Source organism: Bubalus bubalis, chromosome 22 (assembly GCF_019923935.1).
Source record: "Bubalus bubalis isolate 160015118507 breed Murrah chromosome 22, NDDB_SH_1, whole genome shotgun sequence".
NCBI lineage: Eukaryota > Metazoa > Chordata > Mammalia > Artiodactyla > Bovidae > Bubalus > Bubalus bubalis.
Genome location: NC_059178.1, coordinates 3,936,178 through 3,961,553, shown reverse-complemented (window position 1 = coordinate 3,961,553; position 25,376 = coordinate 3,936,178). Strand labels below are relative to the sequence as shown.

Below are 25,376 nucleotides of genomic sequence, written 5' to 3'. Positions count from 1 at the left end.
AGAACGCAAAGCACAGGACACATGAAATACTATCACAGATCAGGGCCTTCTTGGGAAATAACCTACTTGGGAAATAACTGATTATCTGAGACCAATGAAGGAAAAAGTAAGTTTACTAAAATATTTCTTTATTTGAGTAAGGTCAATGTCATCTTTTGAATTCCAGCTAGCATCAAATTAACAATTAGGAAAAAAAACACTCGACGAAATGTCACTTAACTGAAATTAACAATGGATAGAAAACCCTTTTAAACGTTAAAAGAATATATTAAACAGGCAACATACAGATCTAAAAAGTTCCAAGTGGTGATTTTACATTAGATCTTATAAATAAAAAAATCCCCAGTATAATCATTTGTTCACTATCTCCCTGCAATGAGCACATGGACAGGAAAAAGATAATCACATCTTACTATTCACAACTGTCATTTACGTTCTTTACAAAGACTGTGTCTCTGCGATGCAGTGAGTCAGGCAATCCCTTATTCAAGTAATTTTTGTTTTCCCCAAGTTATCAAAAAGTACAACTGTCTGAGAGAAAATGTCACAAAAACCACAATCAGGAAAAGCAAACGCTCTAGCAGGCAGATGCGAAGATGGGGGTTTCCATGGCTTGACCATGATCTGGAGATGATTTTGTAAGAGCCGTCAACCAAAGTACCGAGAGCCACAGGCGGCAACCTGGGTTTAGTTTGTAGCTGCTGATAAACCAAGAGTTTCGGCGAAAAGAACGTTAAGTGATACGTTCTAAGTATAAAGAAATCAGTGCACATGTGCTCATGTCGCTGACGATGAAAATGTTACGTTAGCTCTCAGCTCAGCTGTAAAACTACACAAACCCGTGTTTCTTTCACTCCCCCTCGTCTCAGTGGTTCTTAAACAGTAGTGTGCTCAGAGTCACCTGCTGAAAACGATTCTCTGTAGCTCCCACCGCGGAGTTCTGATGCAGGTGGTGGGGAATGGCGCTCTGGCATCTGCGTTCTTCACAAGCGCCCCAGGACTCAGAGGGCTCACAGACCTCAGTCTGAGAAACACTGATGTCTCTTTACTACGTGACAGAATACCGTGCCCTCACAGTAAAGGTTCAGGCCGAATAAAACATTCAAACAATCAGAACACAAAAGGTACATTAAATAAGAGTATTAACCATTATACAATTGCATTTCTTTTTTAAAGTGGCAGAAGCACAAAGATTTACAGTAAAATTGTAAAATCAACTTTGTTTTAATCCAAGGCACCTGTAAAATACTTGCTGGTGTGAGAAAAGTTAAAATTCAATTCTATAAAACAGTACAGAAATGAGAGAATCCTGGCAGTGATTGATTTTCCCACATAGCAAACACCTTTTTTTAAAAAACAGAAATGAACTACTTGAAGTCAGTCACTCTGAGGAAAACAAACCAAATTTCCAACAATAATAACTTGTATGAACCGTCTTACTGATTTTTTTTTTTTTTTAGCAAATTAAATTAGTAAGAAAGAAAGAAACATTCACGCGTATGCTCTTTCATCCTAGCTGTCTTCACTTGTATCAGAAATGATTGCAACAATTCCTCTTGAAATTTAGCCTGGAAAATGTACACTGCATAGATCTATTCTTTTAAGTTCAGGCACACGTGGCTCTGGATTTTTATAATACTGGATATTCTACAGCTTTTTCATCTCAAGAGGATTTCCAAGTCTCACAGTCTACAACTGAAACATTCTTCTGAAACTATTAATTTTTTTTTCATGGAATAAGAGTAAATTCTGTCATGATGATGTCTCTGAAATATGAATTTCAACATGTTAACACTACAAGAAAAAAAAAACCTGTGGGGCAGTTCTACGTTGAAGTGGTCATAAGTGTGTGAGTGAGCAATAGAATATTCTTGTTCAGTGTTCTGGGATAAATGCTTTGTAAAAAGCAATGCTAGGACTGTCTGCATATGCAGTACTAGTTAGCTATTGCTCTAATGCAGACTTCTTCAGAGTCTCTGTGTGGGTTTTAGGCAGGCAGTCCAATCAGCAAATAACAACTCAGAGCAAATTTCTGAAAGCTGTGAAGAATTCAACAGCACTATTTTCAGTGCTATGACAAACGAAAGGCATCATTTTAGCTAGCTAGACAAGGGAAAGTAAGAGTATTTTGAAGTCTACATCAGCTATGAAAACTAAATTAAATGCCATTTACAGACAGTTTCTATAACACCTGGAACTATGTACAGGCTACAGCAGCTCCTTCCTGACAAGTCAGGTCACACTCACCAGCACGTGTTGCGCAGCACCCCCAGTTCCGGCATGAAAACAAAGAAATCAGAAGTAATAACACTATTTTTCAGATTTTGCTTTCAGAAACTTTAACACTGCTGCTGCTCCTGCCTTCTCGCGACTAACATGCAGGTCACCAACGCCGCGCTGCGTGGGGCGACTCAGCCTGAAAGCAGGGGCAGGTGCTGTGGCCTTAAAGTGTCCTCAGCACGCGCCATCCGAGGTGAGCTTAGCGATACGGAGGCAGACTGAGTTTCGTAATTTTGAACTGACTCTACTGGAACACAGACATTCAAGAATATGAGCAATCATGAAATGAACACCTCACCAGGTAAAAGACCCATAAAAACCATCATCAGAGGAATGTTCCCACCTAAATGGTTTTTCAGGCAAAGAGCAGCTCTTAATTCTCCCCCCAAATTTCCTTTAAAAGTGAAATATATCACTGATGATCAGAAGGAGAAAAAATGCTTTAATAAACATTCTGAATCCTATTACCCAAATCCTAACACTCAGACAAAATATTTTTTGATTTCAAAGGGAGCTGTATTAGATTTAAGGACTGCAGCACTGAGTCTTGGAGCAGGAAATTCTGGCCTCTTAAAAAAAAGACTTTGGTTACAAAATAAACATGATGGGTAGCTCTCAGACCTCATACTTTGGGGGCAGGAGGGCGAGGGCATTTATGCTAAAGACAGAAACCTCCAACACTGGAGACTTACGGGTTACTTTCATAGATGGGGGTTCCCCCTTTCTGTTTTTTAACCCTCTGATTTATCAATATTCTGTGCAGTGGCTGTATTCTACTGGCCAGAAATTCACTGAAATTTAAATAGATTTATGTACTATGCACAAATTTACATGTGGTTGTCTTTAAGGTTTATTCTTAAGTCAATGTTTAAACAGTTATTTTATACAAAATAATTTAGACTAAAAAGCAATTTAAATACTTAAATTCCCTCAAAAAGACATTTTGTACATACATACATGATGTACACATGAAAATGGTGGTCAAAAGAATTTTTTGGCAGCTGCTTCTTGCTGAGTCCTAAGGAAAAAGAAAAAAAACCACCTGTGACGTTCTGGACACTTTACAGTGGAATGAAACAGGACTGCTTAAAATTAAAAATACCTTTCAAGTGTGCAATACACGAAGATGCGCATGTCCTACACATGCACACCCACACGAACTGAAATATTCTAGACGTAACATTCACTTTGTATGATCCTAATTTTATAGGTATTCAAAGTTCCATTACAGATAATAGACAACTTATTGAATATTTCAAATTAAACAAATACAGAAAAATGTTGGATCAAATTTCAGACACTTACTTATACATGATATAACCGATAAATAACACCGTCTGTACCACGACGAATATAACGAAGTGCACTGTAGATAAACACGATGGAAATGGTGGTAGTTCTGGGCACTTTGGTCTTTCGTTTGACGGCTATGAGGAAAAAGAAATTCTATTATAATCGGTCAAACCAGTATTTCAGAAAAGGAAATAAATGTGAAATCTTTATAAAACTCTTGGTATAAACTCTAATACTTTCATGTATTCACCCCATAAACGTCCTCTTCATTTTCACAACCAAACTTTCTGAAAGAGCATGTGACGGGGGAGGCCTCCCATCTCGCACCCTCGGTCACTGACCTCCCACCGTCCGGCTCCTCCCCCATCTCAGTGACCGTGAGGTCAGCATCCCCGGGGGTCACGGAGCCCACCCCAGGTCACCCCTGTCATCCCGGCTGCAGTGACCATCCATGGCAGCCCCGTCACTGACCTCCCGCCATCCAGCTCCTCCCCCGTCACAGTGACCATGAGGTCAGTGTCCCTGGGGGTCATGGAGCCCACCCCAGGACACCCCCGTCATCCCGGCTGCAGTGACCACCCACGGCAGCCCCACCGCTGTCGGGGGGCTTCAAGTTCAGACAATTGAGCACGGCTGCCCAACAGAGAACGGGCCTTTCTCAGCTCTCATCCACCCCGACCTCCCAACGTTCAACATCACTGATTAGTTTTTCGGGAAAACATTTCTTTTTCCATTTACACGAGTATTCCTTCTATTATAAGCAAGTATCAAAAATTAAAATCCAGGGACAAAGATTTCATCAAGGTAACCAGACAAAACGGCTTCTAAGATTAGTTGTTCTCAGTACGCTCACATCTGCAGGACAAGGCTCTGTGCGGTGTATGTATCACCCACAGCGTTAACCTGGCCGTTGCAACAAAAGCGGAAGATGGGGGCAAATAACCTCAGACAGAATTTAGGAGTATATGACAATGCTCTGGGTGGGAGGTAAAATGGTCAACGAGAAAACGACTGAACCATGTTTAAAAAACTGAAGGGGAAGAGGCAAATGCTATAAGCGTTTGTGGATTTCACAAGGGTTTTCAAATCCAGTCAATAAGAAAAACGTAAAAGTTCCAGAGGCCTATTTCCTAACACTGTCTCTGACGTGTGTTAAACTTCAAAAATGCGCTACCTGTCTTTAACATTTGCTGCCTCGCTCCACAAACGCAGGTGGCGCTCACACTAAAAAAAGAAAGAAAAAAGAAAAAACCCTAAAAAGGCAAAGAAAACAAAATAAAACAAAACTGAAAAAAGTGAACCAAGTAAAACAGGGAAGTAGCTGGAGAAAGGCAAAATCTTGCCTAAAAAGAGCTGCTATAAGTCAGCCAGTTTCAGATCTGCGCTTCCTGAACAGCCTGGAGAGACATGAAATATTCAGTGCCTGTCTGTCTCACCAACAGGTGTGTCAAGAAACACCTACCGTTTTCAAAGCCGTTTAAGGGTATCGTTACTGAAAACCAGAGACATGTTTTTTAAAAGAGAACTTGTAGAAAGAAAAAAGTCTGAGGTTGTGATGACCCCAGTAACTGGAACAGCAAATTTATCTTTTTAAACAATTCTATTCAGTAGGTAATGGAAGTGTGATGCGGAACACGTACACATCTGGGTCATAATGGAGTCACTCTACCCCAAATATTAAAAGTGAGCACTGGCATCAGTTTAAAAGTTAAAATATTTTGAGTAGAATGTGTTTGGCCTTCCTAAAAGCAGACCGCGGTAACTAGTCACAGACAAGCAGGAGGAGAGCCGACCATGCTTCGCTGCGCTAAGCTGTCGATGTCTCGCTTCACGGTGTGCAGGTGCTCCTTGATGTCGCTGAAGTGCTGGGTGGCCTCGTACATGCCCGCCGCCGGCCCAGGGTGCGCGATGCCACTCACCAGTCTGACAGTTTCACTCATGGAGTTCCTGAGACAGAAAGTCGCTTTAGACAGCAGAATCACTAGCAGGATGTCACAGATGTCAAAGGGGTAGATAACATTTCTACGCTCAATGCAACAGATCATTAAAAAAAAAAACAAAAAACAAGTATTTTAAAAAATTGTCCTCAAAATTGGAAAATAACTTCTAAAAACTACATTATTATGCCTTCATCTTTTACTAAAGGCTGTCTAAGCACAGAGAATACTAAATAATTTGTGTTAAAACCAATACTACAAATGGAAGTGAAGAGGAACTAAAAGCGCCTCTTGAAGGTGAAAGAGGAGAGTGAAAACGCTCAACATTTAACAAACTAAGACGACGGCATCTGGTCCCGTCACTTCATGGAAAACAGAAGAGGAAGCGGAAACAATGACAGACTTTTATTTTCTTGGGCTCCAAAATCACTGCAGATGGTGACTGCAAGCATGAAATTAAAAGACACTTGCTCCTCGGAAGGAAAGCTATGACCAACCGAGACAGTGTATTAAAAAGGAGAGACATTACTTTGCCGACAAAGGTGAGTATAGTCAAAGCTGTGAGTTTTCCGGCACTCATGTACAAATGTAAGAGTTGGACCAAAAAGAAGGCTGAGCACTGAAGAATTTGAACTGTGGTGTTGGAGAAGACTCTTGAGAGTCTCTTGGACAGAAAGGAGATCAAACCAGTCCATCCTAAAGGAAATCAACCCTGAATATTCACTGCAAGGACTGATGCTGAAGCTGAAGCACCAATACTTTGGCCACGTGATGCAAAGAGCTGACTCATTGGAAAAGACCCTGATACCGGGAAAGACTGAAGGCGGGAGAAGGAGGGGACGACAGAGGATGAGATGGATGGATGGCCTCACCAACTCGATGGACATGAGTTTGAGTAAACTGTACATGAGCTTCAAATACTATAAGACGAGAGGCAAAAGGAGCTTTATATAAATCCATCAGTAAATGTGTTTCTTACAGGGATATGGTTTAATAATTTGAAGTCACTTTATATATACTTTGTGCACACACTAAAACTGAACCAGAAAGTAAATACACTGTAGATAGTAAGAACCAGGTTACTCCTTGCTGGAGAAAGAATGCTCAAGCAGGAAAAGGAGGAAGGCTAAAATCAACCCTGCAGTGTTTGGTTCAGTCCAACCAAAATCCAAAGTATTTGGATAATCTCGTGGTTTCTTAACACAAAAGGGAGTGTAAGGGATACAAATATACTCAAAGTATCTATCCCCAAATATATATTTATTAACCACCAAGGGAAACTGGGAAGAAACTACAATATCCAAATGATGGCAGCAACATCAGCAGGAGTAAGACATGAGCACCACGGGCGTGACGCGCTGCTGCATGCTTGTCAATAGTGCACAGCTTCCACCCGATCACGAGGGAGTGTCAGACAAACCCAAATCGAGGAACCAAACGGTCCAGTGAACTCATCAATGCTCTTGCAAACTGCCATAGTCATAACAGACAAGGAGAGAGAAACTAGTTCAGACTGCAGAGGTCAAAAGAGAAATAACTAAATGCACCGTGCAATCCTGGACTAGGATCTTCGAATGAAAAGGCATTGGTAGAAAACTGGTGAAATCTGAGTAGGATCATTAGTACTGAACCAACGTCAACTTTTTTATTCTGACAATCGTACTGTGGCTACACAGCACGATAACATCAGAAGCTAAGTGAGGGATACACTGGATCTATACGATGGATGTATGTCCCTTATTTTCCACAATGCCTAAGATTAGATCAAAACATTTTAAAAAATGTTATACTGATCTGGTTTCTATTTCTAAAATAATTTAACTATTCATTTAGCATCGTACATGTTTTAACCACGAGTTCAAAAAACTTGAAGATTTTTCAAAACTACCAAAAGTACAACTGAAAGAAATACAAATTTGCAGTTAGCTTTAATTTCTAGGTGTTACATGCTATCACCCTCTGCTTAACCTCGTTCAGTTGAGTTTTCCAGTCCAGAAGAACTCACCTTAACACTCTAGTTTGCCAAGGGTTGTACTGGTTGGGACAGTTCTCTGACGTGTTAGCTTCTGACATGTGGCATGCTGGCTGCTTTTCTGCTTCAGGCATTGAGTGCTGTTAATCATCTAAGTGAATCCTTTTAAAAACCCTACCATTCAGTGTTACAAGGACACGGTCTCTCTTATAGTACAATACAGAATGAAAAAGAGGCACTCACACGTAACATACTTCCTTCAGAATGGCTTCATGCCGTCACCAAGGAGTTCCTGCATCAGGTATGCTTGTCTTATAGCCCTATAATACTATGCATGCTTATTCCTCTTAGTTATTTTCCACAGCACTGTTATGTATTACCTATATTCTTTTTATATTTTGTTGTTTAGTTGCTAAGTCCGCCTCTTTTGTGACCCCCAAGGACTGTAGCCCACCAGGCTCCTCTGTCCATGGGATTCTCCAGGCAAGAACACTGGAGTGGGTTGCCATTTCCTTCTCCAGGGGATCTTCCCGACCCAGGGATCAAACCTGTGTCTCCTGCACTGGCAGGCAGATTCTTTACCACTGAGCTACCTGGGAAGTTCTTCTTCTGTATTTTACAAATGCATAAATGCTGTCAAACAACTAACATTTTTTCCCCCCCTTAAAAATGCTAAAGCTTTCTCTTCTAGCTGGGAACAATTAAAAAATTTGGACCTACCCTATTTAGAAATAACCCAGAATGTGATTCTTACCCATGGAGGAATCTTGCAGCAGTGACATGCCTTCATGTCTAGAGAAGCCACGAGTTTAGGATAAAGGTGTCACATGCACTCAGACGGGACTTTTGTGTACTTACTTCATTTCGTTTACTTGTCTCAGAATCTCATGCTGAGTGTTCACAACAGTATCCAGTTCTTGTTGAAAGGTCTGGAGGAAAAACAAAAGATGACCAGCCAGCCCGAGAGTCCCCACTCCATAGAGCACACCGCCTAACACCCAGACATCGCTCCTGCTTCCTTCCCTGCCGCAGGCACATCCACGGACCTCGCAAGCTCACCTGCCCCTGCTGCCCTGGGGCTCCAGCTCCTCGCTTAGAGATCTCCTCCGTCAGGGAAGAGACGTATCTTCTCTGTTCATCGAGAATCATATCTAACTGTCGGTTCAGCTGCTTGATTTCAAGGTGAATACGATTCTGTCCTTCAAAGACCTGTCTCAGCTCACGGTCTCCCACGCTCTCAAACATTTCATCCGCTGAAAAGGTGATCACAGATCAAAAGGCATTATTAGACTCACCCATACATATGTGGTTTTCGAATTACCGTAAGTGCCCAAAGTACCAACCTCCACTAAACGAAGGCCATCACTAACACAGTGTCATGATCCTTCCAGTGTTACAAACGTGCATGCAACTGATTCAGTCGTGATTCAATTACTAATTGTTTTCGTCATCTCTGGTGGCTGAATATTTATAACTTAGGTCTGAATTTTTTCACCTAAAAATTATTTTGTCTTTTAAATAGACTGTGTAATTCTATTTACAGAACGAATCTATTTACAGGCTGGCAGAACGAATCTAATTTTTTAATATGAATCAGCATAGTGGCTGTCTCTGTGGGAAGGGGGCTGGCTTGATCTGGGGCAATAAAAATATTCTATACACTCATCTGAGTGATGGTTAAAATTTGTCACAATTTATCAAACTATTCTCTTAAAATCTGTGCATTTTACTCACATAAAAGACTAAGAAACAGAGTTGAAAGCAGTTTTACTTTTCCTTTTATTTCTAACCACACTGAATTCAGATAATTGCATTCAAACACTTACTACAATAAGCTTCAGGATATACTTACAAATCATATGTGATTTTAAAACAAATCCAAGGAAAAAATAAAATTTATTTTTCATTTTATCATTAAATCTGAATAACACTGTTAATCATTTAGATTAACACACTACTTAGTTCAAAAGCCAGCCCCAGGCTTTATCCAGTGTGTGTGCTCAGTCACTAAGCCATGATGGACTCTTTCTGACCCTGTGAACTGCAGCCCACCAGGCTCCTTTGTCGATAGGATTTACCAGGCAAGAAGACTGGTTGCCATTTCCTGCTCCAGGGGATCTTCCCCACCCAGGGATCAAACTCGCATCTCCTGCACAGGCAGGCAGATTCTTTACTGCTGAGCCATCAGGGAAGCCCTTATTACACACAGCCTCGATCATCTGTGCTGATGGGGACCTGAGATCATAAAAGTTAGCAGCTCACAGAGTCATTCTACTTGGCCTTATCTTGTTCGTGACATGGAGCCCATGTAAGTTCTCAGTTACACTAGCTTAAACTAGTATTTCAAAATTTTCAACCTTTAATGTCCAGAATTCTGTCTGAGTAATAAGAGGAGATAATCACTTCACATTACTCTCCCAAGTCTCGACAGTTTTTAAGGATTAGCTTTGTTATCAACTAAGGTAAGTGTGTGCCACTAAAAAGGAAAGAAACCAACCCTGGACAATTCCATTCAACAAGCACATATGAGTCTCAACTACTACACCAGACGGCTGCCGTCTGGGGGCGCAGGGACACAGGGTGCACGCGGGGAGCCTGCAGCCCAAGGGCTCCCTGTTCGTCCCGTCACTCGGCACTCTTCCGGGTAAAAGCATCGATCTCCAAGTCCTTTAGAGACTGAAGACTGGTTTAAAAATCATTTCCAGGAAGTACTTGGAGTGTGACAGATGAGTAAGCAAAGGTAAGACGAATGAAGCGCTGGGGACTCAAAAGGGCCATGCCCATCGCTGCACCAGAGGACGGCCCGGCTCCAACTTACTAGGATGCCCTTGAAGGTCGGGGTGGTCCTTCTGGAATTCCTCTTTTTTTTTGTCCAGCTCTTGTTGAAAGTGCTCAAATTCCTCCTGGTACTTTTCTTTCTCTTTTTCAGAAATTTCTTTATCAACTGTAGGCTTATTTGGAGTTTAAGAATAGATCATTAAAAAAAAAAAATTAGTAAGAAAGTAATAAGCCTCAATATATGTTCCTTTTTCTCATATTAACTACTCCACCACTAGCTGAAAAGTTAATTTACTCTTACTATTAATATTATGACAAAAAATAATAATAGCCACTACCATTTACTGAGTGCTTGCCAGAAGCGCGCTGCCTTTAATGCTTACAACGTCAAGGTGGCCAGCACAAGCGTCTCAGTTTTACTCGTGAAGGAATGGCGTGTATGGACATTAAACACCTTGAACAGGCCGTAACAGCAATCATTAGGAGACAAGATCTGAACCTGACTTCATCTTCTCAAGTTTTCAGCTATGAGGCAACACCAGTAAATTACAAATAAGCTTTCTGAGAAAAATAAGTATACTCACTGGCTCTTTCCCAGGCTCAGTCAATTGGAAGGTCAGAAAAGAAAGAACATCATGGTCGTCTACAAATTAAAGAAAAAAAAAAACAAACTGAAAAAGTTCCATAGTTGATCATTTTTTATGGTTGTGAATTTATAGACATCTCTTACTTTAGAATACTGAAAATTATCTCTAATTTCATAAAGGCAATGGTGCTTTGTGAACTTAGCGACAAAAGTTCATCTGAAAGACTTATATTAGAACTAAACAAGAATTTACTTTCTTAAATCCTAAACCAGAACATTTAGCTGTGTTTAACGTGTTATGGATGTTTAATACCTGATAAAGGGAAGACCAAACAAATCAAGTGTCAAAACAAGCGCAAACTCCTACTCCCGGCACGAAGATCCTCCTTTATTTTTCCACAAACCTCCTTCATGGACTGTGTCCCAGTCACATGAGACAGAAGCCTGTCCTTCAGGTATTTCCTGTTCCATCTCTTTCTGAGCCTTTCTTACACTCGCCACCCCAGCCTTACTTTCCTGTTTTAAACACGACAGCGCTCTGTCCTGGCTTACTGGGAGTCCCGATTTACCCATGTCGTCCTGGTGTTACTAAAGCATCTCCTTTCACTACCAAAGCATCTCAATTAGGTAATTCAACTACTCTTCCGTACCTCTTTTGTATCTGTTTCCCTCATACAGCACATACTAGCAATTTTATTTCACCTGAACTCGTTCGTTTCAAGCTGGCTGAGCTAAAAACAGCCAAGAGATCAAACTCCTTAGCGTGGAACTATCATACTCATCCCGGCTAGCCTCACACCCACAAACAAGACACGGATTTCAACTGCCGCAATCTCTTTGCTTTCTGCTACTTTTACGGAGATCTAGATACATAGCCAGATTAAAGAGAAAACTGAAACACCACAGGGTGGGTTAGGTAACATTAGGAGAAGTCACGCAGTGTTAATAGAGCGCTGGACCCAAGGGGACAGAAACCCAGACCAAGTCCTGCCTGGGTCTGATTTATTGGCCACGTGATCTTTAGAAAGCCCTTTAATCCAAGATTTGGCAAAGCCACCTAAAAATAGAGTGAATATGATCTAGCTTCTCTGTCTCCCTCCCAGTGCTGCTGAAATGAAAAATTCACATATTTGGAAATAATAAGACTATTATACAGTACAAGCACAGGATGCTATTAACACCTAACAATAAGTTCATTTATCACCACACATGAAAAAGATATGATAAGTACATCTTTCAAGTCCAGTCTCCAGTGGTATTTCCTCAGGCTAGAAATTCATCTAAATGCGCTGTGGCAACTCTCCGAGGCCTAAGCACTGGGCGACCAGCCTTTAGATGCGTCTCCTTCACGTAAAAGGCTGCACCCAGACTGCAACTCTGATGCACATAATTGTGTGTAGACCCCAGCCAACTGTAAGCCTACAGGATGAGCAGCCCCAAGAGACCAAAGGCCTGGCCCCACCGATCATGGGAAGGTTGTAACTTGTCTCAAAAGGTTAAAAGTAAACAAAGCTACCCATTTCCAAAGTATAGGATTCCTAGTAAGAATCAGTTCACAACCTCTGAATGTTACAAGACAGCGAGGCTTTACCTGCAAGACCTCCAGTGGCAGCAGATATTCCGAAATGCCCCTGGGCGGGGATGATCATATTTTCCACTTTGGCGCAAAATTCATAATCATTTTTATCTGGTGTGAAGCCGTTATTGATCATTACCTAGAAAGATACACTGCAGGTTAGAGCTTTTACAAAGACCTTGTAAAATCAATCTCACGCAGTCGGTTTAGGGCGATTTGATCTTTGTACCTGGTCTAATAACTGTCAAAGGGCCATCAGCTTCAAATCGTGATGCTGTACACCTTAAACTTCTACAGTGCTGCATGTGAATTACATTTCAATAAAACTGGAAGAAAAAATAAGCACTAGAGAAAAGAAACACTTAAAGAGTTTCAGAAAGGCAGATCATCACGGAAAGAAACCTTGAACTAGTAGGAGAGTGCCTCTGCCAGGTAGAGGACGGGGGCGCGTCACAGCAAGCGACAGCAGACGAGGGCTGGGACCACCGAGCCACAGCCGGTGTCCCGGCAAGGCTCTCTCAAATGGATTCTTCCGAACGCTGGCTCCACAGACATTCACAGACGCTAGGTGGAAAGAGCACCCCACGGTCCAGTAAGCCTAAAGAATGAGCGGCTTAACAGAGGCTTCTTGACTCCAGGACTTCCTAGAATCTTGACTCTGCTTGTATGCACAGTCCTACCAACCTTATCTGACTATGGAACTCTTTTGTGGGTACATGTTGCAGGATTATTATTGTTTTGGGAACTGCTGGCAGGGCCGACGGCCTCTCTGTGTCGGGCTGTACAGGCGGCCTCCCTGGGATCTGTGAATTCAAGTGTCGGGTCTGTACGTGCCAGGGCTGGTGTCTGGTGCGCGTGACCAGTGGTGTCCCCAGTGAAACTGTACAGTCTGTACAATGTGTAACAAGCCCAGTGGAACGCAAATCTAACTTAGTCATAACAGGCTGGACACTTGCCTCTATTCTGAGGTCTCCAAATCAGTTTGGAATTTAAGACTGAGCCAGTACAAAGTTTCCCAAATGACTGTCTTTTTCTGAGTTTACACAAAGGAGTACAAGGCTAGCTCATGATTTAGGGAAAAGAAAAATGTAAGCAAGATATCCTTTACTTATAAGTATTACATGACCAGATAGATACTGATGGCATCTTTAAAAAAGCAAAGCACGCATGGTAGTAGTGACCTTAGTTATTCTAACTGCCTGCTGGGTATTGTCCACCTAAATATTACCTCCAACTCAATTCGTCTACATGGCTCAGACAGTAAAGAATCTGCCTGCAGTGCAGGAGACCTGGGGTTTGATCCCTGGGTTGGGAAGATCCCCTGGAGAAGAGAATGGCTACCCACTCCAGTACTCTTGCCTGGAGAATTCCAAGGACAGAGGAGCCTGGCGGGCCACAGTCCATGGGGTCGCAGAGAGTCAGACATGACTGAACAAATGAGTGACTAACACTCTCACTTTCTTCTTTCCTGTTCACTGCAGCTTCTTTACGACAGACTAGATACAGAAGCAACCGAAACACTCAACAGACGAGGGGGTAAAGATGTGGTACATATGAATCATAGCAGAGAATACCGCTCAGCCATAAGAAAGAATGGAATCTTGCCATCTGCAACACCATGGATGGGCCTAGAGAGTGTCATGCAGGTAAACCATACAAAGACAAGGACTTATGATTTCACAGAACAAAATAGAAACAGAGCTACAGATGCAGAGAACAAACAAGTGGCTGCCAGAGGGGAGGGGACTCGGGGAGGAGAGAAACAGGGCAGGAGATTAAGAGGCAGAGCCTCTAGTTGCCAAACAGTCAGGTGTGAGACAGAGCGGGGAGACAGCCAGGATCACCAGGCCCCTGCGTAGGGCGCCAGGCAACCAGGCTTCCCTCGGCCATCATTCTGAAATGTACAGAAACGGCGAACCACTGCGCTGTATACCAGGGGCTGACAGTGTTTGTTGTAGGTCAGTTTTACTCGAAAAACAAACTCACTCACAGCATTGGATTTTCGGAAACCAGAGGTAGGGGGGTGGGGGTGGAGAACTGGATGAAGACAGTCAAAAAGATCAACTCCCAGTTATAAGATAAATGAGCACTAAGGATGCGATGTGCAACACGAAAGCACAGTGAACACGGCTGGATGTCACACATCAAAGTGGTTAGAGGAGTAAATACTAAGGAGTCTCAGTGTAGAGACTCTTTTTGACACTACTATTTTATTTTTTTTAAACACGTGCAGTTTTATCTCAGTTTGGAAATCATGCACGAAATAGGATCTAATAAAAAATTTTAACTTAACAAAAAAATGAACACTCTCAGGCTGAATCCTTTCAAGGAAAACATTTTTTTCTATTGTGTTTCACTTTCTATCTGTGTGAGACGATGGATGTTCACTGAACTTATTGCACCCATCGGTTCGTGGTGTGTGAGTCGAATCATGCTGCACACTCCAAACTCCTACTGTGCTGTGTCAATTCCATCTCAACGAAACTGGGAGGAAAAAAAGGGAGAAACCGCACGTAAAGGACCAAGTCACACAGATGCGGCCCTCTAAGAGTCAGTCTCAATCTTCCTGCTGCTTGTTTCTCTCACGAACACCATTAGAAGACCACCGCTGCCTCTGTCATCGTCCTGAACTGGAACCTGCTCACTCCACACTCCTGCTCCTTACAGGATACACTGCATCAGGCGGCTGAAGCTCACTACTGCCAAGCTTCCTACCTCACCTCCCATGGCTCCTCTCTCCCCCAGCCATACCAACTACTGGCCTTTCTCCAATCTTTCAACAGTTCTGAGGCCTGTTTCCTCGGCCTGGAATCTGCACCCCACCCGGGAGGCTTCTCCTCCTCCTTCAGGGTGCAGCTCAACTGAGAAACTATTGCTGACCTTCACCTCCCCCCTGGCAGTTACAGGATTCTGACCTCTGGGTCCCTAATGGTATCTGTGTTGTAGCATTTATCACGCAGCATGGTGTTACCTACGGTCGCCTCCATGAGACATGCTCTTTGCAGACAATGGCCTTTGTCTCACTCCCGTTCGCACGGCGCACAGCAGCACGCCTAAACATTCACTCACTATATGCAAACCTACCGTCAAGTCTGACAGCACACCACGTGTGCCAACACGCGACAAGAGAACCGCGCCGTGAAGCCACTTCTGTTCTCACAGAGCAGCCCTGATGAGGATGTGAATACCCAATTAGATGCACTGAGTCTCCACCAGAACGAGGGGTGCACTAGAGTACGAAGAGTACAGAAGAGACACGCTGGAGCGCTGCTCACTGGACTGCCTCTAAGAGCTGGTCACTTACCGTCAATGTTTTCTGGTAATACGTGATCTTTGCCCGGACAGGATAGGGTTTGTTACGGAAGTCCCTCTGGCAGCCTGATAAAGCTTGATCAGCACCATCACTGTAGCGTGAGGGGAGGAAGACAAGGAATTTAGGGAAGTTTCTTGGTATTTTAAAAACTCACTATTTAAAACAATTAATTTCCAGAAAGATCAAAACCCATATCAAGTTATGACAAAGTTTGGGATATTTGAAACTATCTATGCAGAAGACACCAAGTTGACACGTGAGTTCTCCCTGTGACTCGGGTCAGGAGTCTGGACGAGGAGCCGATGTTAGCATGGCTGCCGGCAAGGGGACAGTGATTCTCTTCCTCAGCAGAGTCAGAGTCACATACGGAGCTTTAAAAAAATGCAGACTCCTCAACTCTGCCCTCAATCAGCTGAAGCAGAATCACCAGGGAGAGGCCTTGGACCTCTAGTTCAAATCGCTCAACAGGTGGTCATGAGGAATTACCAGAGTTAAACATCATTAAGGCAGGAAAGTAATTTTTCTTGCATTTTACAGACTGGCTGAAAGGTAATTGCCCCACAACCATGTGAAAATTAAAAATGTACATGCCCAATTCACACACATTATAAATACACTAAACTCTCAGAAGCTTTGTAACCCACTGAAAATTTTTTCAATACCAGGACTGAACAAAGAGGCATAAACTGCTTAGTCATTAGGTTGGTTAAGGCTCCAAACTTTATTTTTTAAAGATCGCTTTGAATAAAGATGAAAAAACATGGCTATTGCATCACTGAGAGCCAGGAATGTTTCATAAATCTTTGAAGGTATTATACAACTTCAGGTTAATGACAACACATTTTTACGTTTGAAATCGAGGTGGTCCACAGAAGGAACTTTACAACAAAACCAAAGTAAAATAAGACCTTCCCATTAAGTTACAAAAAACACCTCAAGAAAAAATAACCTTTTTCATTTAGAAAATGTTCAGATTTGAAACATTTATATATTTATATATTTTTATAAGGTTTTATATATTTATATTTTTATATAAAAATATTTATATATTTTTATATATTTTATAAGGTTTCAAAAAGGAAACTAAAAATTAGAATACTGTAAAAAAATACACTTACTTTTGATGGTCATAATGGATTTGTCCATTGTTGCCTATAATCACTATTGCAGGATTATTTTTCTAAAAATAAGGAGAATGTATTTGTTTTAAAGCCTTAAATTAAAGAAGTATAGACTATTTTGGGTGTGCTGTAAGCTCTCTAACACCTCTAAAATCCTAGGATACTGTGAGCATGGAACTAGTGTGGGATTTAAGGGAACTTAGTAACAGGAGAATTAACACGGCCCCAGCACCGGAGGAGTTCATTGTTAAGGCTCTCCTTTAAATGGCTAATAATGACCTCTGATAATCAACAAACCAGCAGCAGAAACAATGATCACAGTCTTAGGGCTGCTAAAGCACAAGTTAATGTTTCCACTTCATAAGTACATTTTGTCCTTAACTGTTTTAGAGAAATCAGGCTGATCAAAAACAGTGATTGCTGCTGCTGCTGCTGCTAAGTCGCTTCAGTCGTGTCTGACTCTGTGCGACCCCACAGACGGCAGCCCACCAGGCTCCCCCGTCCCCGGGATTCTCCAGGCAAGAACACTGGAGTGGGTTGCCATTTCCTTCTCCAATGCATGAAAGTGAAAAGTGAAAGTGAAGTCGCTCAGTCATGTCCAACTCTCAACGACCCCATGGACTGCAGCCCACCAGGCTCCTCCATCCATGGGATTTTTCCAGACAAGAGTGCTGGAGTGGGGTGCCATTGCCTTCCCCAAAAAACAGTGATTACCATGTATAAAAAGGTATCAGTAAGTGAGCTAACAGTGGCAATGCACACGTTTTCACGAAAAAGCACTAAGAGCCTGAAACACTGCTGGCCTCACTGCCTACGTCTCAACTACTCAGGCTGATCCTCAAAACTATTAAGCATAAACAGGGGCCTGGGGAGGTGGGTCCTGAAAAGTTCTCAGACTTAAGGTTCCGTTGTTACCTCAAGTTGGAATAAGAAAAATCATGAACTTCTACCTTACCATTTATAAATTCCCAGCTACATAAAGATTCATCATCATGCTTAAAATATACTTTAGGGAGTCCTCTACTATAAAGCTGACCAAAGTGTCAAATAAACTATATTGTTCACAGACTAACTTTGTTAGAAAATACATTTAAAGTGGGTTAACAGTCCTGAAAACAACCATACCTTTCCATCATTGTCAAAAGAATCAAAAAATATTCCAACACCATTCCACATATCGGCTGATCCAAACACAGGCCCCTCCAATCCTTGATTCTCCGTATACCAAACTGCCTGTAAATATGTAACAGGGAACCTTTAGAGACTAGCGGTATATGCCACTGTGTAAATTTCGAAGTTAAAGAAATTCCCATACCAGGCCATCAGCTCCAATGCGACTTCTTCCAGTCACTCGAAATGTCACCTCCAGTTCCCAGTTCTCAAAGGCTGCTTTTGTCTTTGTCCACACTGATCCTCTTTGGCTTTTTAAAGATGGTGCTATTCGGATTTGATCTGAACTTGGAATAGCATCTAGAATAGCAATCAGGGAAGAAAAGCTTTAAGTTATAATTAGATAAAACTCAATGAATCATCAACAAACTGTTATATATACCTAAAGAGATCTAACTTTAATTCAGTTGCCTGTATAGTAATTTTGTTAGGGAAAAATTCCATGCTGACAATTTCAACTTTTAAATTTTAGGGGTTTTTTAATACCCCTCTATCTTTGAAAAGTGTGATATCTCTGCAAAAAACAAACAAATAAACCTTTAAGCTGCAACTAACCACTAAAAATTCAAGGGGTAGGAGGGAAGAAATTATAGCTTGAAAGGCAAATCAACTATTTGATTCTTACGATAATCTTTTTCAAATAACTCAGAAATGTGTATATTTTCTTTTTTACAACTTTGGTGTATTTTTACCAGTGTACAAATGTTAGAAAGCTCAAACAGTGTGAAAAGAACATACCACTAGGAATCAAGAGACCTATTCCTAGTCTCACTTCAGCTGTGTGCCTTTGAGCAAATAATTCGCTTCCTCTCGGGCTCACCATATATTCACTGTAAATGAAGGGGCTGGGCTCAATCATTTATATACACCCCAAAAGTTACATGCAAAATTCTGAGCATGTATGCTTTGTTCTGGAGAGAGGGTCAACTGAATTTCCAGTCAACAGACAGTTCTTCAGCATCAGGAGATTCTCGGAGAGAACAGAGACCCCCAGCACGATGGTCTGTATCTCTATCCACTTACTAGCTGTTTGCTCATAGGCAAGTTACTCCATTTCTCTAACTTCATAGGCATGTAAGTGCTTATACAAGTGCATATAAATATTTCAATAAACGTTAGCTATTCCTATTACTGGACTGTGCTCAGTCATTCAGTTGTGTCTCTTTGCTACCCCATGGACTATAGCCCACCAGGCTCCCTCGGTCCATGGAATTTTCCAGGCAAGAATACTGGAGTGCGTTGCCATTTTCTACTCCGGGGGATCTTCTCCATTCAGGGATCAAACACATGTCTCTTGCATCTCCTGCACTGGCAGGTGGATTCTTTACTACTGCGTCACCTTATTGGACTAGGTAATTATTAAAGCACCTATCAGTCTAACTCTGGACAACTGGAGCACACCTTCTCGGATATTAACCAGTTATGACGTTCTAACATCCACGCTGGGACATAACCGTATTGTCTCTTTCCAGGTAGGAAAGCTGACAGGAAAGACCAGCTGAGGCCCTTCAGAAGGTTTAGCCACCATCTGCCAGCATCACCTGCAGAACGTCAAGGTCTGGGCAGTCCTCTTGGAAGCAGCACCGGACAGAGAACCAGAAGAGCCGGATTTGAGTCCTACCTGACCGACATTAGCTACGTAACCTTTGCCAAGAATTTTTACACTTCTGAATATTAGGTTTTTCACCTATGAAACAGCCAGCACCTGCCGGACCTACTAGGGATCTAATCAGGGCATGAAGAAGGTGAAAGAGCTCTTGGAGCTCTAAAGGCTGATGACCTGCTGTTATCATCTTTGCCCTTATGGACCCGAGGATAGGTACTGACAGTACAAAAGGACATTAGAGTTAAGAAAGAGAAACACCATAGATTTGGTCTTAATTTGGGGATGATGTAAGGGGGATCTGTTAGGATTAAATAAATTAAATCTTAACTTTCTCTACTGAAAAAAATGTTTCAAATAATGGATCTCAGGGCAAAATGAAAAGGGAAAAAATGATCAATGGAGTTAAGGAAAGCTGTCAGATGGCAAAAATTACAGTGATAATGAAAGCAAAAGATACCCAGAGCGGTGATTCCCAGAGTCAACAGAAAAGTCACTGCTAAAATTCTAAACTCCTTATTTCAAATTCAATCTAGTCATACAACTTTCATTCGCCCAGGTACACTGCGTGACATTTCTGTAGCAGAAAAGCTTAGTTGGTTATAGGTTCTGTAAAGAAAGTCAATATAACTAATTTAAGCAGTTGATTAACATTCCTAATTGGCTGATGTATGTGGTGTGAGTGCAAGAAAAAGCGAGAACAAGAAGACAATGGAGAAATGCAGAAGTGAAAAACGTCAACACATTTATCACCACTACTGAAAAACTCAGCATCATTTCAAGAAGAACAAAAGTCCCCCACACTTGTGTTTGGGACGCCTGCGCCAGCTCTGTGTTACTAAGAACAAGGCTACCTTGATAAGAAATGCCCAGCGATAGGCTTTTGAGAAGCGGGTATACAGTAAATGTCTGCGGAGTAACAGAATAATTGCACTCTCCTCCGGACATACTTAATGACTTGGTCATTAAGCCTAATTGAAATTTCAACCTTTTAATTACACATTAATTTCAAGGAAATAGCTCCTCCTAAAAGTGTGCTTTGTAAAGCAGCAATTACTTTCTAGAAATGAAACATCTTGTTTCATGCCCTGGGCAATCTAAAAGAATGTATACAAACCTTACATGAATGACTGCTCACGATACTCAAAGATGGAATTCAAAGTGCCAGTGCTTCTCACCCCATAAAAAGGCATTTGCCACTCGTTTCAAAGGTTGCATCTGATGGTCACTGAGCAGTTTACAGACGCCAGCTGCCACGTTTTAGGCAGCCGTGACACATCAGCACTCCCACAGATAGGTTTTCTCTCACGTGCGTAAGCAGTGAGCAAGGCTCTCTTAGCACGGATGGGGCTTCACAGTGCCACATACACAAAGTGAATAAAACACTGAGCACAGGTTATTTCAAACACGCACTCAAAAAAAAAAAAAAGTAAAAATGAAACAGCTGTACACGGTGCTAGTTTTTAGACTCAAGTTCTCAATCAATACCTCGCATCCCTTCTTATGAAGCAACAAGCTAACTATAAATGACATATGTGTTAATACAACAGAAAAGATCAAAGACCACAGGAGGTCCCTGAGAAAGGCAAATTTAAGAGAAGCATGTCCTCTGACATGAAGACTTCGAGATCGCTCTAAAGCCAACACGGGCCATCCCTGCAGCCGTCAGGGGACACCGGACACTCAAGTGGAGTATCAACCGCGGCCGACCCCGTGGGGGAGCAGGGGAGGGCCGAGGGGCGGCGGGGGCGCAGGTCCAGGCTGGGGCCCGATCGGGGGGGGGGACAGGGGTGCGGGACGTCTCCCAGGAGCCGCGGCGCTGGGGTGAAACGCGACGCCTCGAAGCGAGCTCAAGTGAGCGCAGGAAGAAAGGAAGAGCCCGAGACCGAACACAACGAGCGGGGGGCATCGGAAGGGAGCGCGGCAGGAGGGTGAGGAGGGGAGGGGAGGGGAGGGGAGGGGGGAGGGGGTGCGGACGGGGGCCCGCGGATCGGGGCTGACCCACGCGCCCAGGGCGCGGAGGGAGCGGAGGGGCCCCGGCCGGCCGCCCGCCCTCCCGGCTCACTGCCCGCCCCGCTTACTGCCCGCGTGGGCCCAGAAGGGCACGCTCCCGTCGCTCTGCACCAGGTGCGGCCCCTTGAAGCTGTACTTGTACTCGAAGCGGCGGTGCGGCGGCGCGGACGGGATGTCCGTGGCGCCCGTCGCCCCGGGGCTGCCTCCCGGGCCGTCGCCGCCCGCGGAACGGCAGACACACAGCAGCAGAGCGCAGAGCAACGGCCGCATCACGGCCCGGGTACCCCGCCGCCTGGACCCCGCCATCTTGGACTCTGGGAGACGGCGGCCGGCGCGAGCGGGCGGGGCGGGCACCGCGGACGGCCAACAGGGCGCTCGCTGATTGGCGGAGCCCCGGGGGCAAGGGTGAGCCCCGCCCCGCCTCCGCGATCCGGGGGGCTGCCGGACGCCGAGCATCGGTGGGCGGGGCCGCGGGGCGGGGGCGGGGCCAAGGGAGGGTGCAGGACCACAGGGAGGGGGCGGGCCCACAGGGAAGGGCGGGGCCGCGGGGAGGGGGCGGGACCAGAGGTAAGGTGCAGGACCGCGGGATGGGGAGGGGCCACGGGGAGGGGGCGGGACCACGGAAAGGGTCGGGACTACGGGAGGGGCGGGGCCGGGCGGCGAGGTCCGCGCACACGCTTCTGGTCTTCTAGGGCGGGAAAAGGACCCCAACAGTTTCTTACGGCGTGCCGTGCAGGGTTGGAGGTGCAGACCCGAAGCCTACCTGTGAGACGCTGCCTCCTGCCGGTAGAATTCTGGAGCCCTGACACCTGTGGAACCTACCGTATCAATCCCCCCCTGGCCATACTAACAGCGTTAGTTAGGAGAAAGGCCTTCCGTTTGATGTGATACCAATTGCACAGCTCCTGGTGTTCAGCACGTGAACTTCGCAGAAACAAGTCTTTCCGGCAGCAAGGCATAATCGCGAGTATTACTGGTCCTAACCCACTGAGCTCCACCAGCCCGTGTTAGGGCATTTCAAACCGGCAACCAGCAATCCACGGGCCTGGAGAGACCTAGGATCTTTTGGTTGGTGTTGATTCAGGCCTCAATTTATCGCTCATCCTTTACCTTTCTCAAAATCTAATTCCATAAGCTTTCCAAATTTTGAAACCGTAGCAATAATGCATTCAAATAGAACCGAGTGTATAATAGGAGGGATTACGAGCTGCGAAGGGAGGGAGCCACACAAACTGGACATTTGAGATAGTATTGGTCTTTATGAGTCAACAAATAAGTTCTGCCTTTTACAGGGGAATCTTGGGGCTTCCCTGGTGGCTCAGTAGTAACGAATCCACGTGCAAATGCAGGACACACAGGTTCGATCCCTGCTCTGTGAAGACTGCACATGCTGCAGAAAAACTAAGTCCCTACACCGCAACTACTGAGCCTGAGCCGGTGCCCTGCGGCCCAGGAGGAAGAGCAGCCGCCATCCAAGCCAGTGCACCGCGACTAGAGAGGCGCTCCTGCTGACCGCAACTAGAGAGAAGCCCCTGCAGCAAGGAAGACCCGGCGCAGTCAAACATAGATACATAAAAATAAAGGGGAACCTTCTTTTCCTTATCTCGAAAAAATATTGTCAAAATACTGATGGATCATCCAGAGTTTTGTTTTTCATAAATGTGTCTTAATGAATTTTTAAAAAAATCTGAACAAGCAGTATGATTTTTTTGTTTGTTTGTTTTTCTCCATCTAAACAACAGACATTTATTTCTCAGTTGTGGAGGCTGGGGATTCCAAGGTCAAGGTGCTTCTGATTCGGGTCTGAGGGCACCTGCTTCCTGGTTCATGGAAGGTGAGAATAAGCAGTATGATTTAAATAGTTTATTTCATGAGCTCTAAATGAGTACCACCGGGCCCTTGGAACTGCATGACCGCAATATTTTATTTTTCATTGACCTTCCAACTTATCTCCAGATTCATGGCCCATTCTTATTAAATCTCTTTTGCTCAATCAAATCAAATCTTTAAGTTGAGTATGAACTTACATATATGCTAAGAGAGCCTTGCTCCCTGCTTACGTACGTGAGAGAAAACCTATCTGTGGGAGTGCTGATGTGTCACGGCTGCCTAAAACGTGGCAGCTGGCGTCTGTAAACTGCTCAGTGACCATCAGATGCAACCTTTGAAACGAGTGGCAAATGCCTTTTTATGGGGTGAGAAGCACTGGCACTTTGAATTCCATCTTTGAGTGTCGTGAGCAGTCATTCATGTAAGGTTTGTATACATGTAAGTTCTCCACTCTTCAGTTTCCAGATGTAACTAAAGGAAAGTACATTCTCATTACCACCTCAGCAACCACCAGAACAAACACTTACTGTCTGTATAGTATGTGTGGGTCATTGCCCCAGGCTCTCCAGGGTTTTCAGTTCATAGATTAATCATTTTATCTTCAATTCGTTTGTCTCTGTGGGAACAAACTCGATGTCTTTCATAAAGAATCAATCAGTATTTGTTAAAGAAACGTTGATGTTACTCTTTATGGCAAAGCCTTGAGGAATACTTGCTATATGCCAGAAATTGCACTGAGAAGTCTGCACATATTATTTATTTTATTTAAAAATGTTCATTGAAGTACAGTTATGTACAATAGTATATAAGTTGCAGGTGTACAATAGAGTGATTCACAATTTTTAAAGATTATGCTTCATTTATAGTTATAAGTATATAACTGAATATATAAATAAGTATTGATTATATTCCTGTGTTAAACAATACATCATTGTAGCTTATTTTATATAGCACGTTAGCTTATTGAAATATTTGTTTCTCCAGCCTGCTGGGTATCAATGAGAGGTAGGTAGAAATATTTAAGGAAGGAGTCACTTATCAAATAAAAAGTTACAACCTCATGTGATAAAGGCTCTGCTTTTCCGTTTTTGTCCTTCTTTCCGCCTGAAACGTGCGTGCAGTGTGGGGGCAGCAGCCATCTTGTGGCCGCTAAGAATGATGCCCGGGGAGTTAGAGGCGCCCCGTCTTTAACAATTTTCATGAGCCCCTCTGGCAGGAGATATCTGCCTATTTCCAGTCTTCTATCTTCAGAGAAAAGACTCCCTCCTTTAAGCCGCTATTTCCGGTTTTGTTACCTGCAGTCCTGCTAACACAGTGCAGGTGCATTGAGAGCTACTGTGTATCAGGCGCCGCACTGGGTGGTAAGCCTGGCTGCAGCCGTGTGCTGTCCTCAGAGCTGTCTGACTCTCTGCGACCCTATGGACTGAAGCCTACCAGGCTCCTCCGTCTCTAGGATTTTCCAGGCAAGAATACTGGAGTGGGTTGCCATTTTCTCCTCCAGGGAAGCTTCCCGACCCAGGGTTCAAACCCATGGCCCCTATGTCTCCTGCACTGGCAGGCAGATTCTTTACCGTCTGAGCCACCTGGGAATTAACCCAGCGTTTTCATTTACTCTCCTCTACCTGTTTCGTGTCTAAGAAACAGTTCTCTTTTTCAACTTCAATAACTACCTTCCCTGAAATAACATATTGGACATCTTAAAAGCTCTTCTCCAAATTTTCATCAATTATAAATCAGTGATGACAAAGGCTTTGGAGTCAACCAGCTAGGGGTGACTGCTGGCCTTCCCAGTGCATGGTCTTGGGCAAGATGGTTAGCCTCTCTGAAGCTTGGATTCCTCATCTAGATAGGGAGATTAGTAATAGTACCTCTGCCATTTTAGATTTTACATTTTAGAATGAATT

The 25,376-nt window shown here is 43.5% G+C and overlaps 1 protein-coding gene and 1 long non-coding RNA gene across 3 annotated transcripts; one reads left to right on the top strand and one right to left on the bottom strand.

The window, feature by feature from the left end:
* Positions 1 to 107: 107 nt before the first annotated feature.
* On the bottom strand, positions 108 to 21,986 carry LMAN1 (lectin, mannose binding 1). Its single transcript, XM_025273608.3, has 13 exons — positions 21,711 to 21,986; positions 18,172 to 18,326; positions 17,982 to 18,089; positions 16,854 to 16,915; positions 15,727 to 15,826; positions 12,438 to 12,561; positions 10,845 to 10,903; positions 10,301 to 10,433; positions 8,542 to 8,735; positions 8,341 to 8,411; positions 5,367 to 5,520; positions 3,586 to 3,707; positions 108 to 3,298 (listed from the first exon to the last, which is right to left on the bottom strand). The coding sequence occupies exons 1-13, from the start codon at positions 21,946 to 21,948 to the stop codon at positions 3,262 to 3,264; spliced, it is 1,557 nt and encodes a 518-aa protein (XP_025129393.2). The 5' UTR covers positions 21,949 to 21,986; the 3' UTR covers positions 108 to 3,261.
* On the top strand, positions 21,438 to 24,154 carry LOC123331246. 2 transcript variants are annotated; one of them, XR_006547802.2, is made up of 3 exons: positions 21,438 to 21,560; positions 22,335 to 22,710; positions 22,935 to 24,154. It is a non-coding gene; the product is annotated as an uncharacterized LOC123331246 (long non-coding RNA). The 2 variants fall into 2 exon arrangements; XR_006547801.2 differs by lacking the exon at positions 21,438 to 21,560 and having other exon boundaries at positions 22,261 to 22,710.
* The last annotated feature ends 1,222 nt before the right edge of the window (positions 24,155 to 25,376 follow it).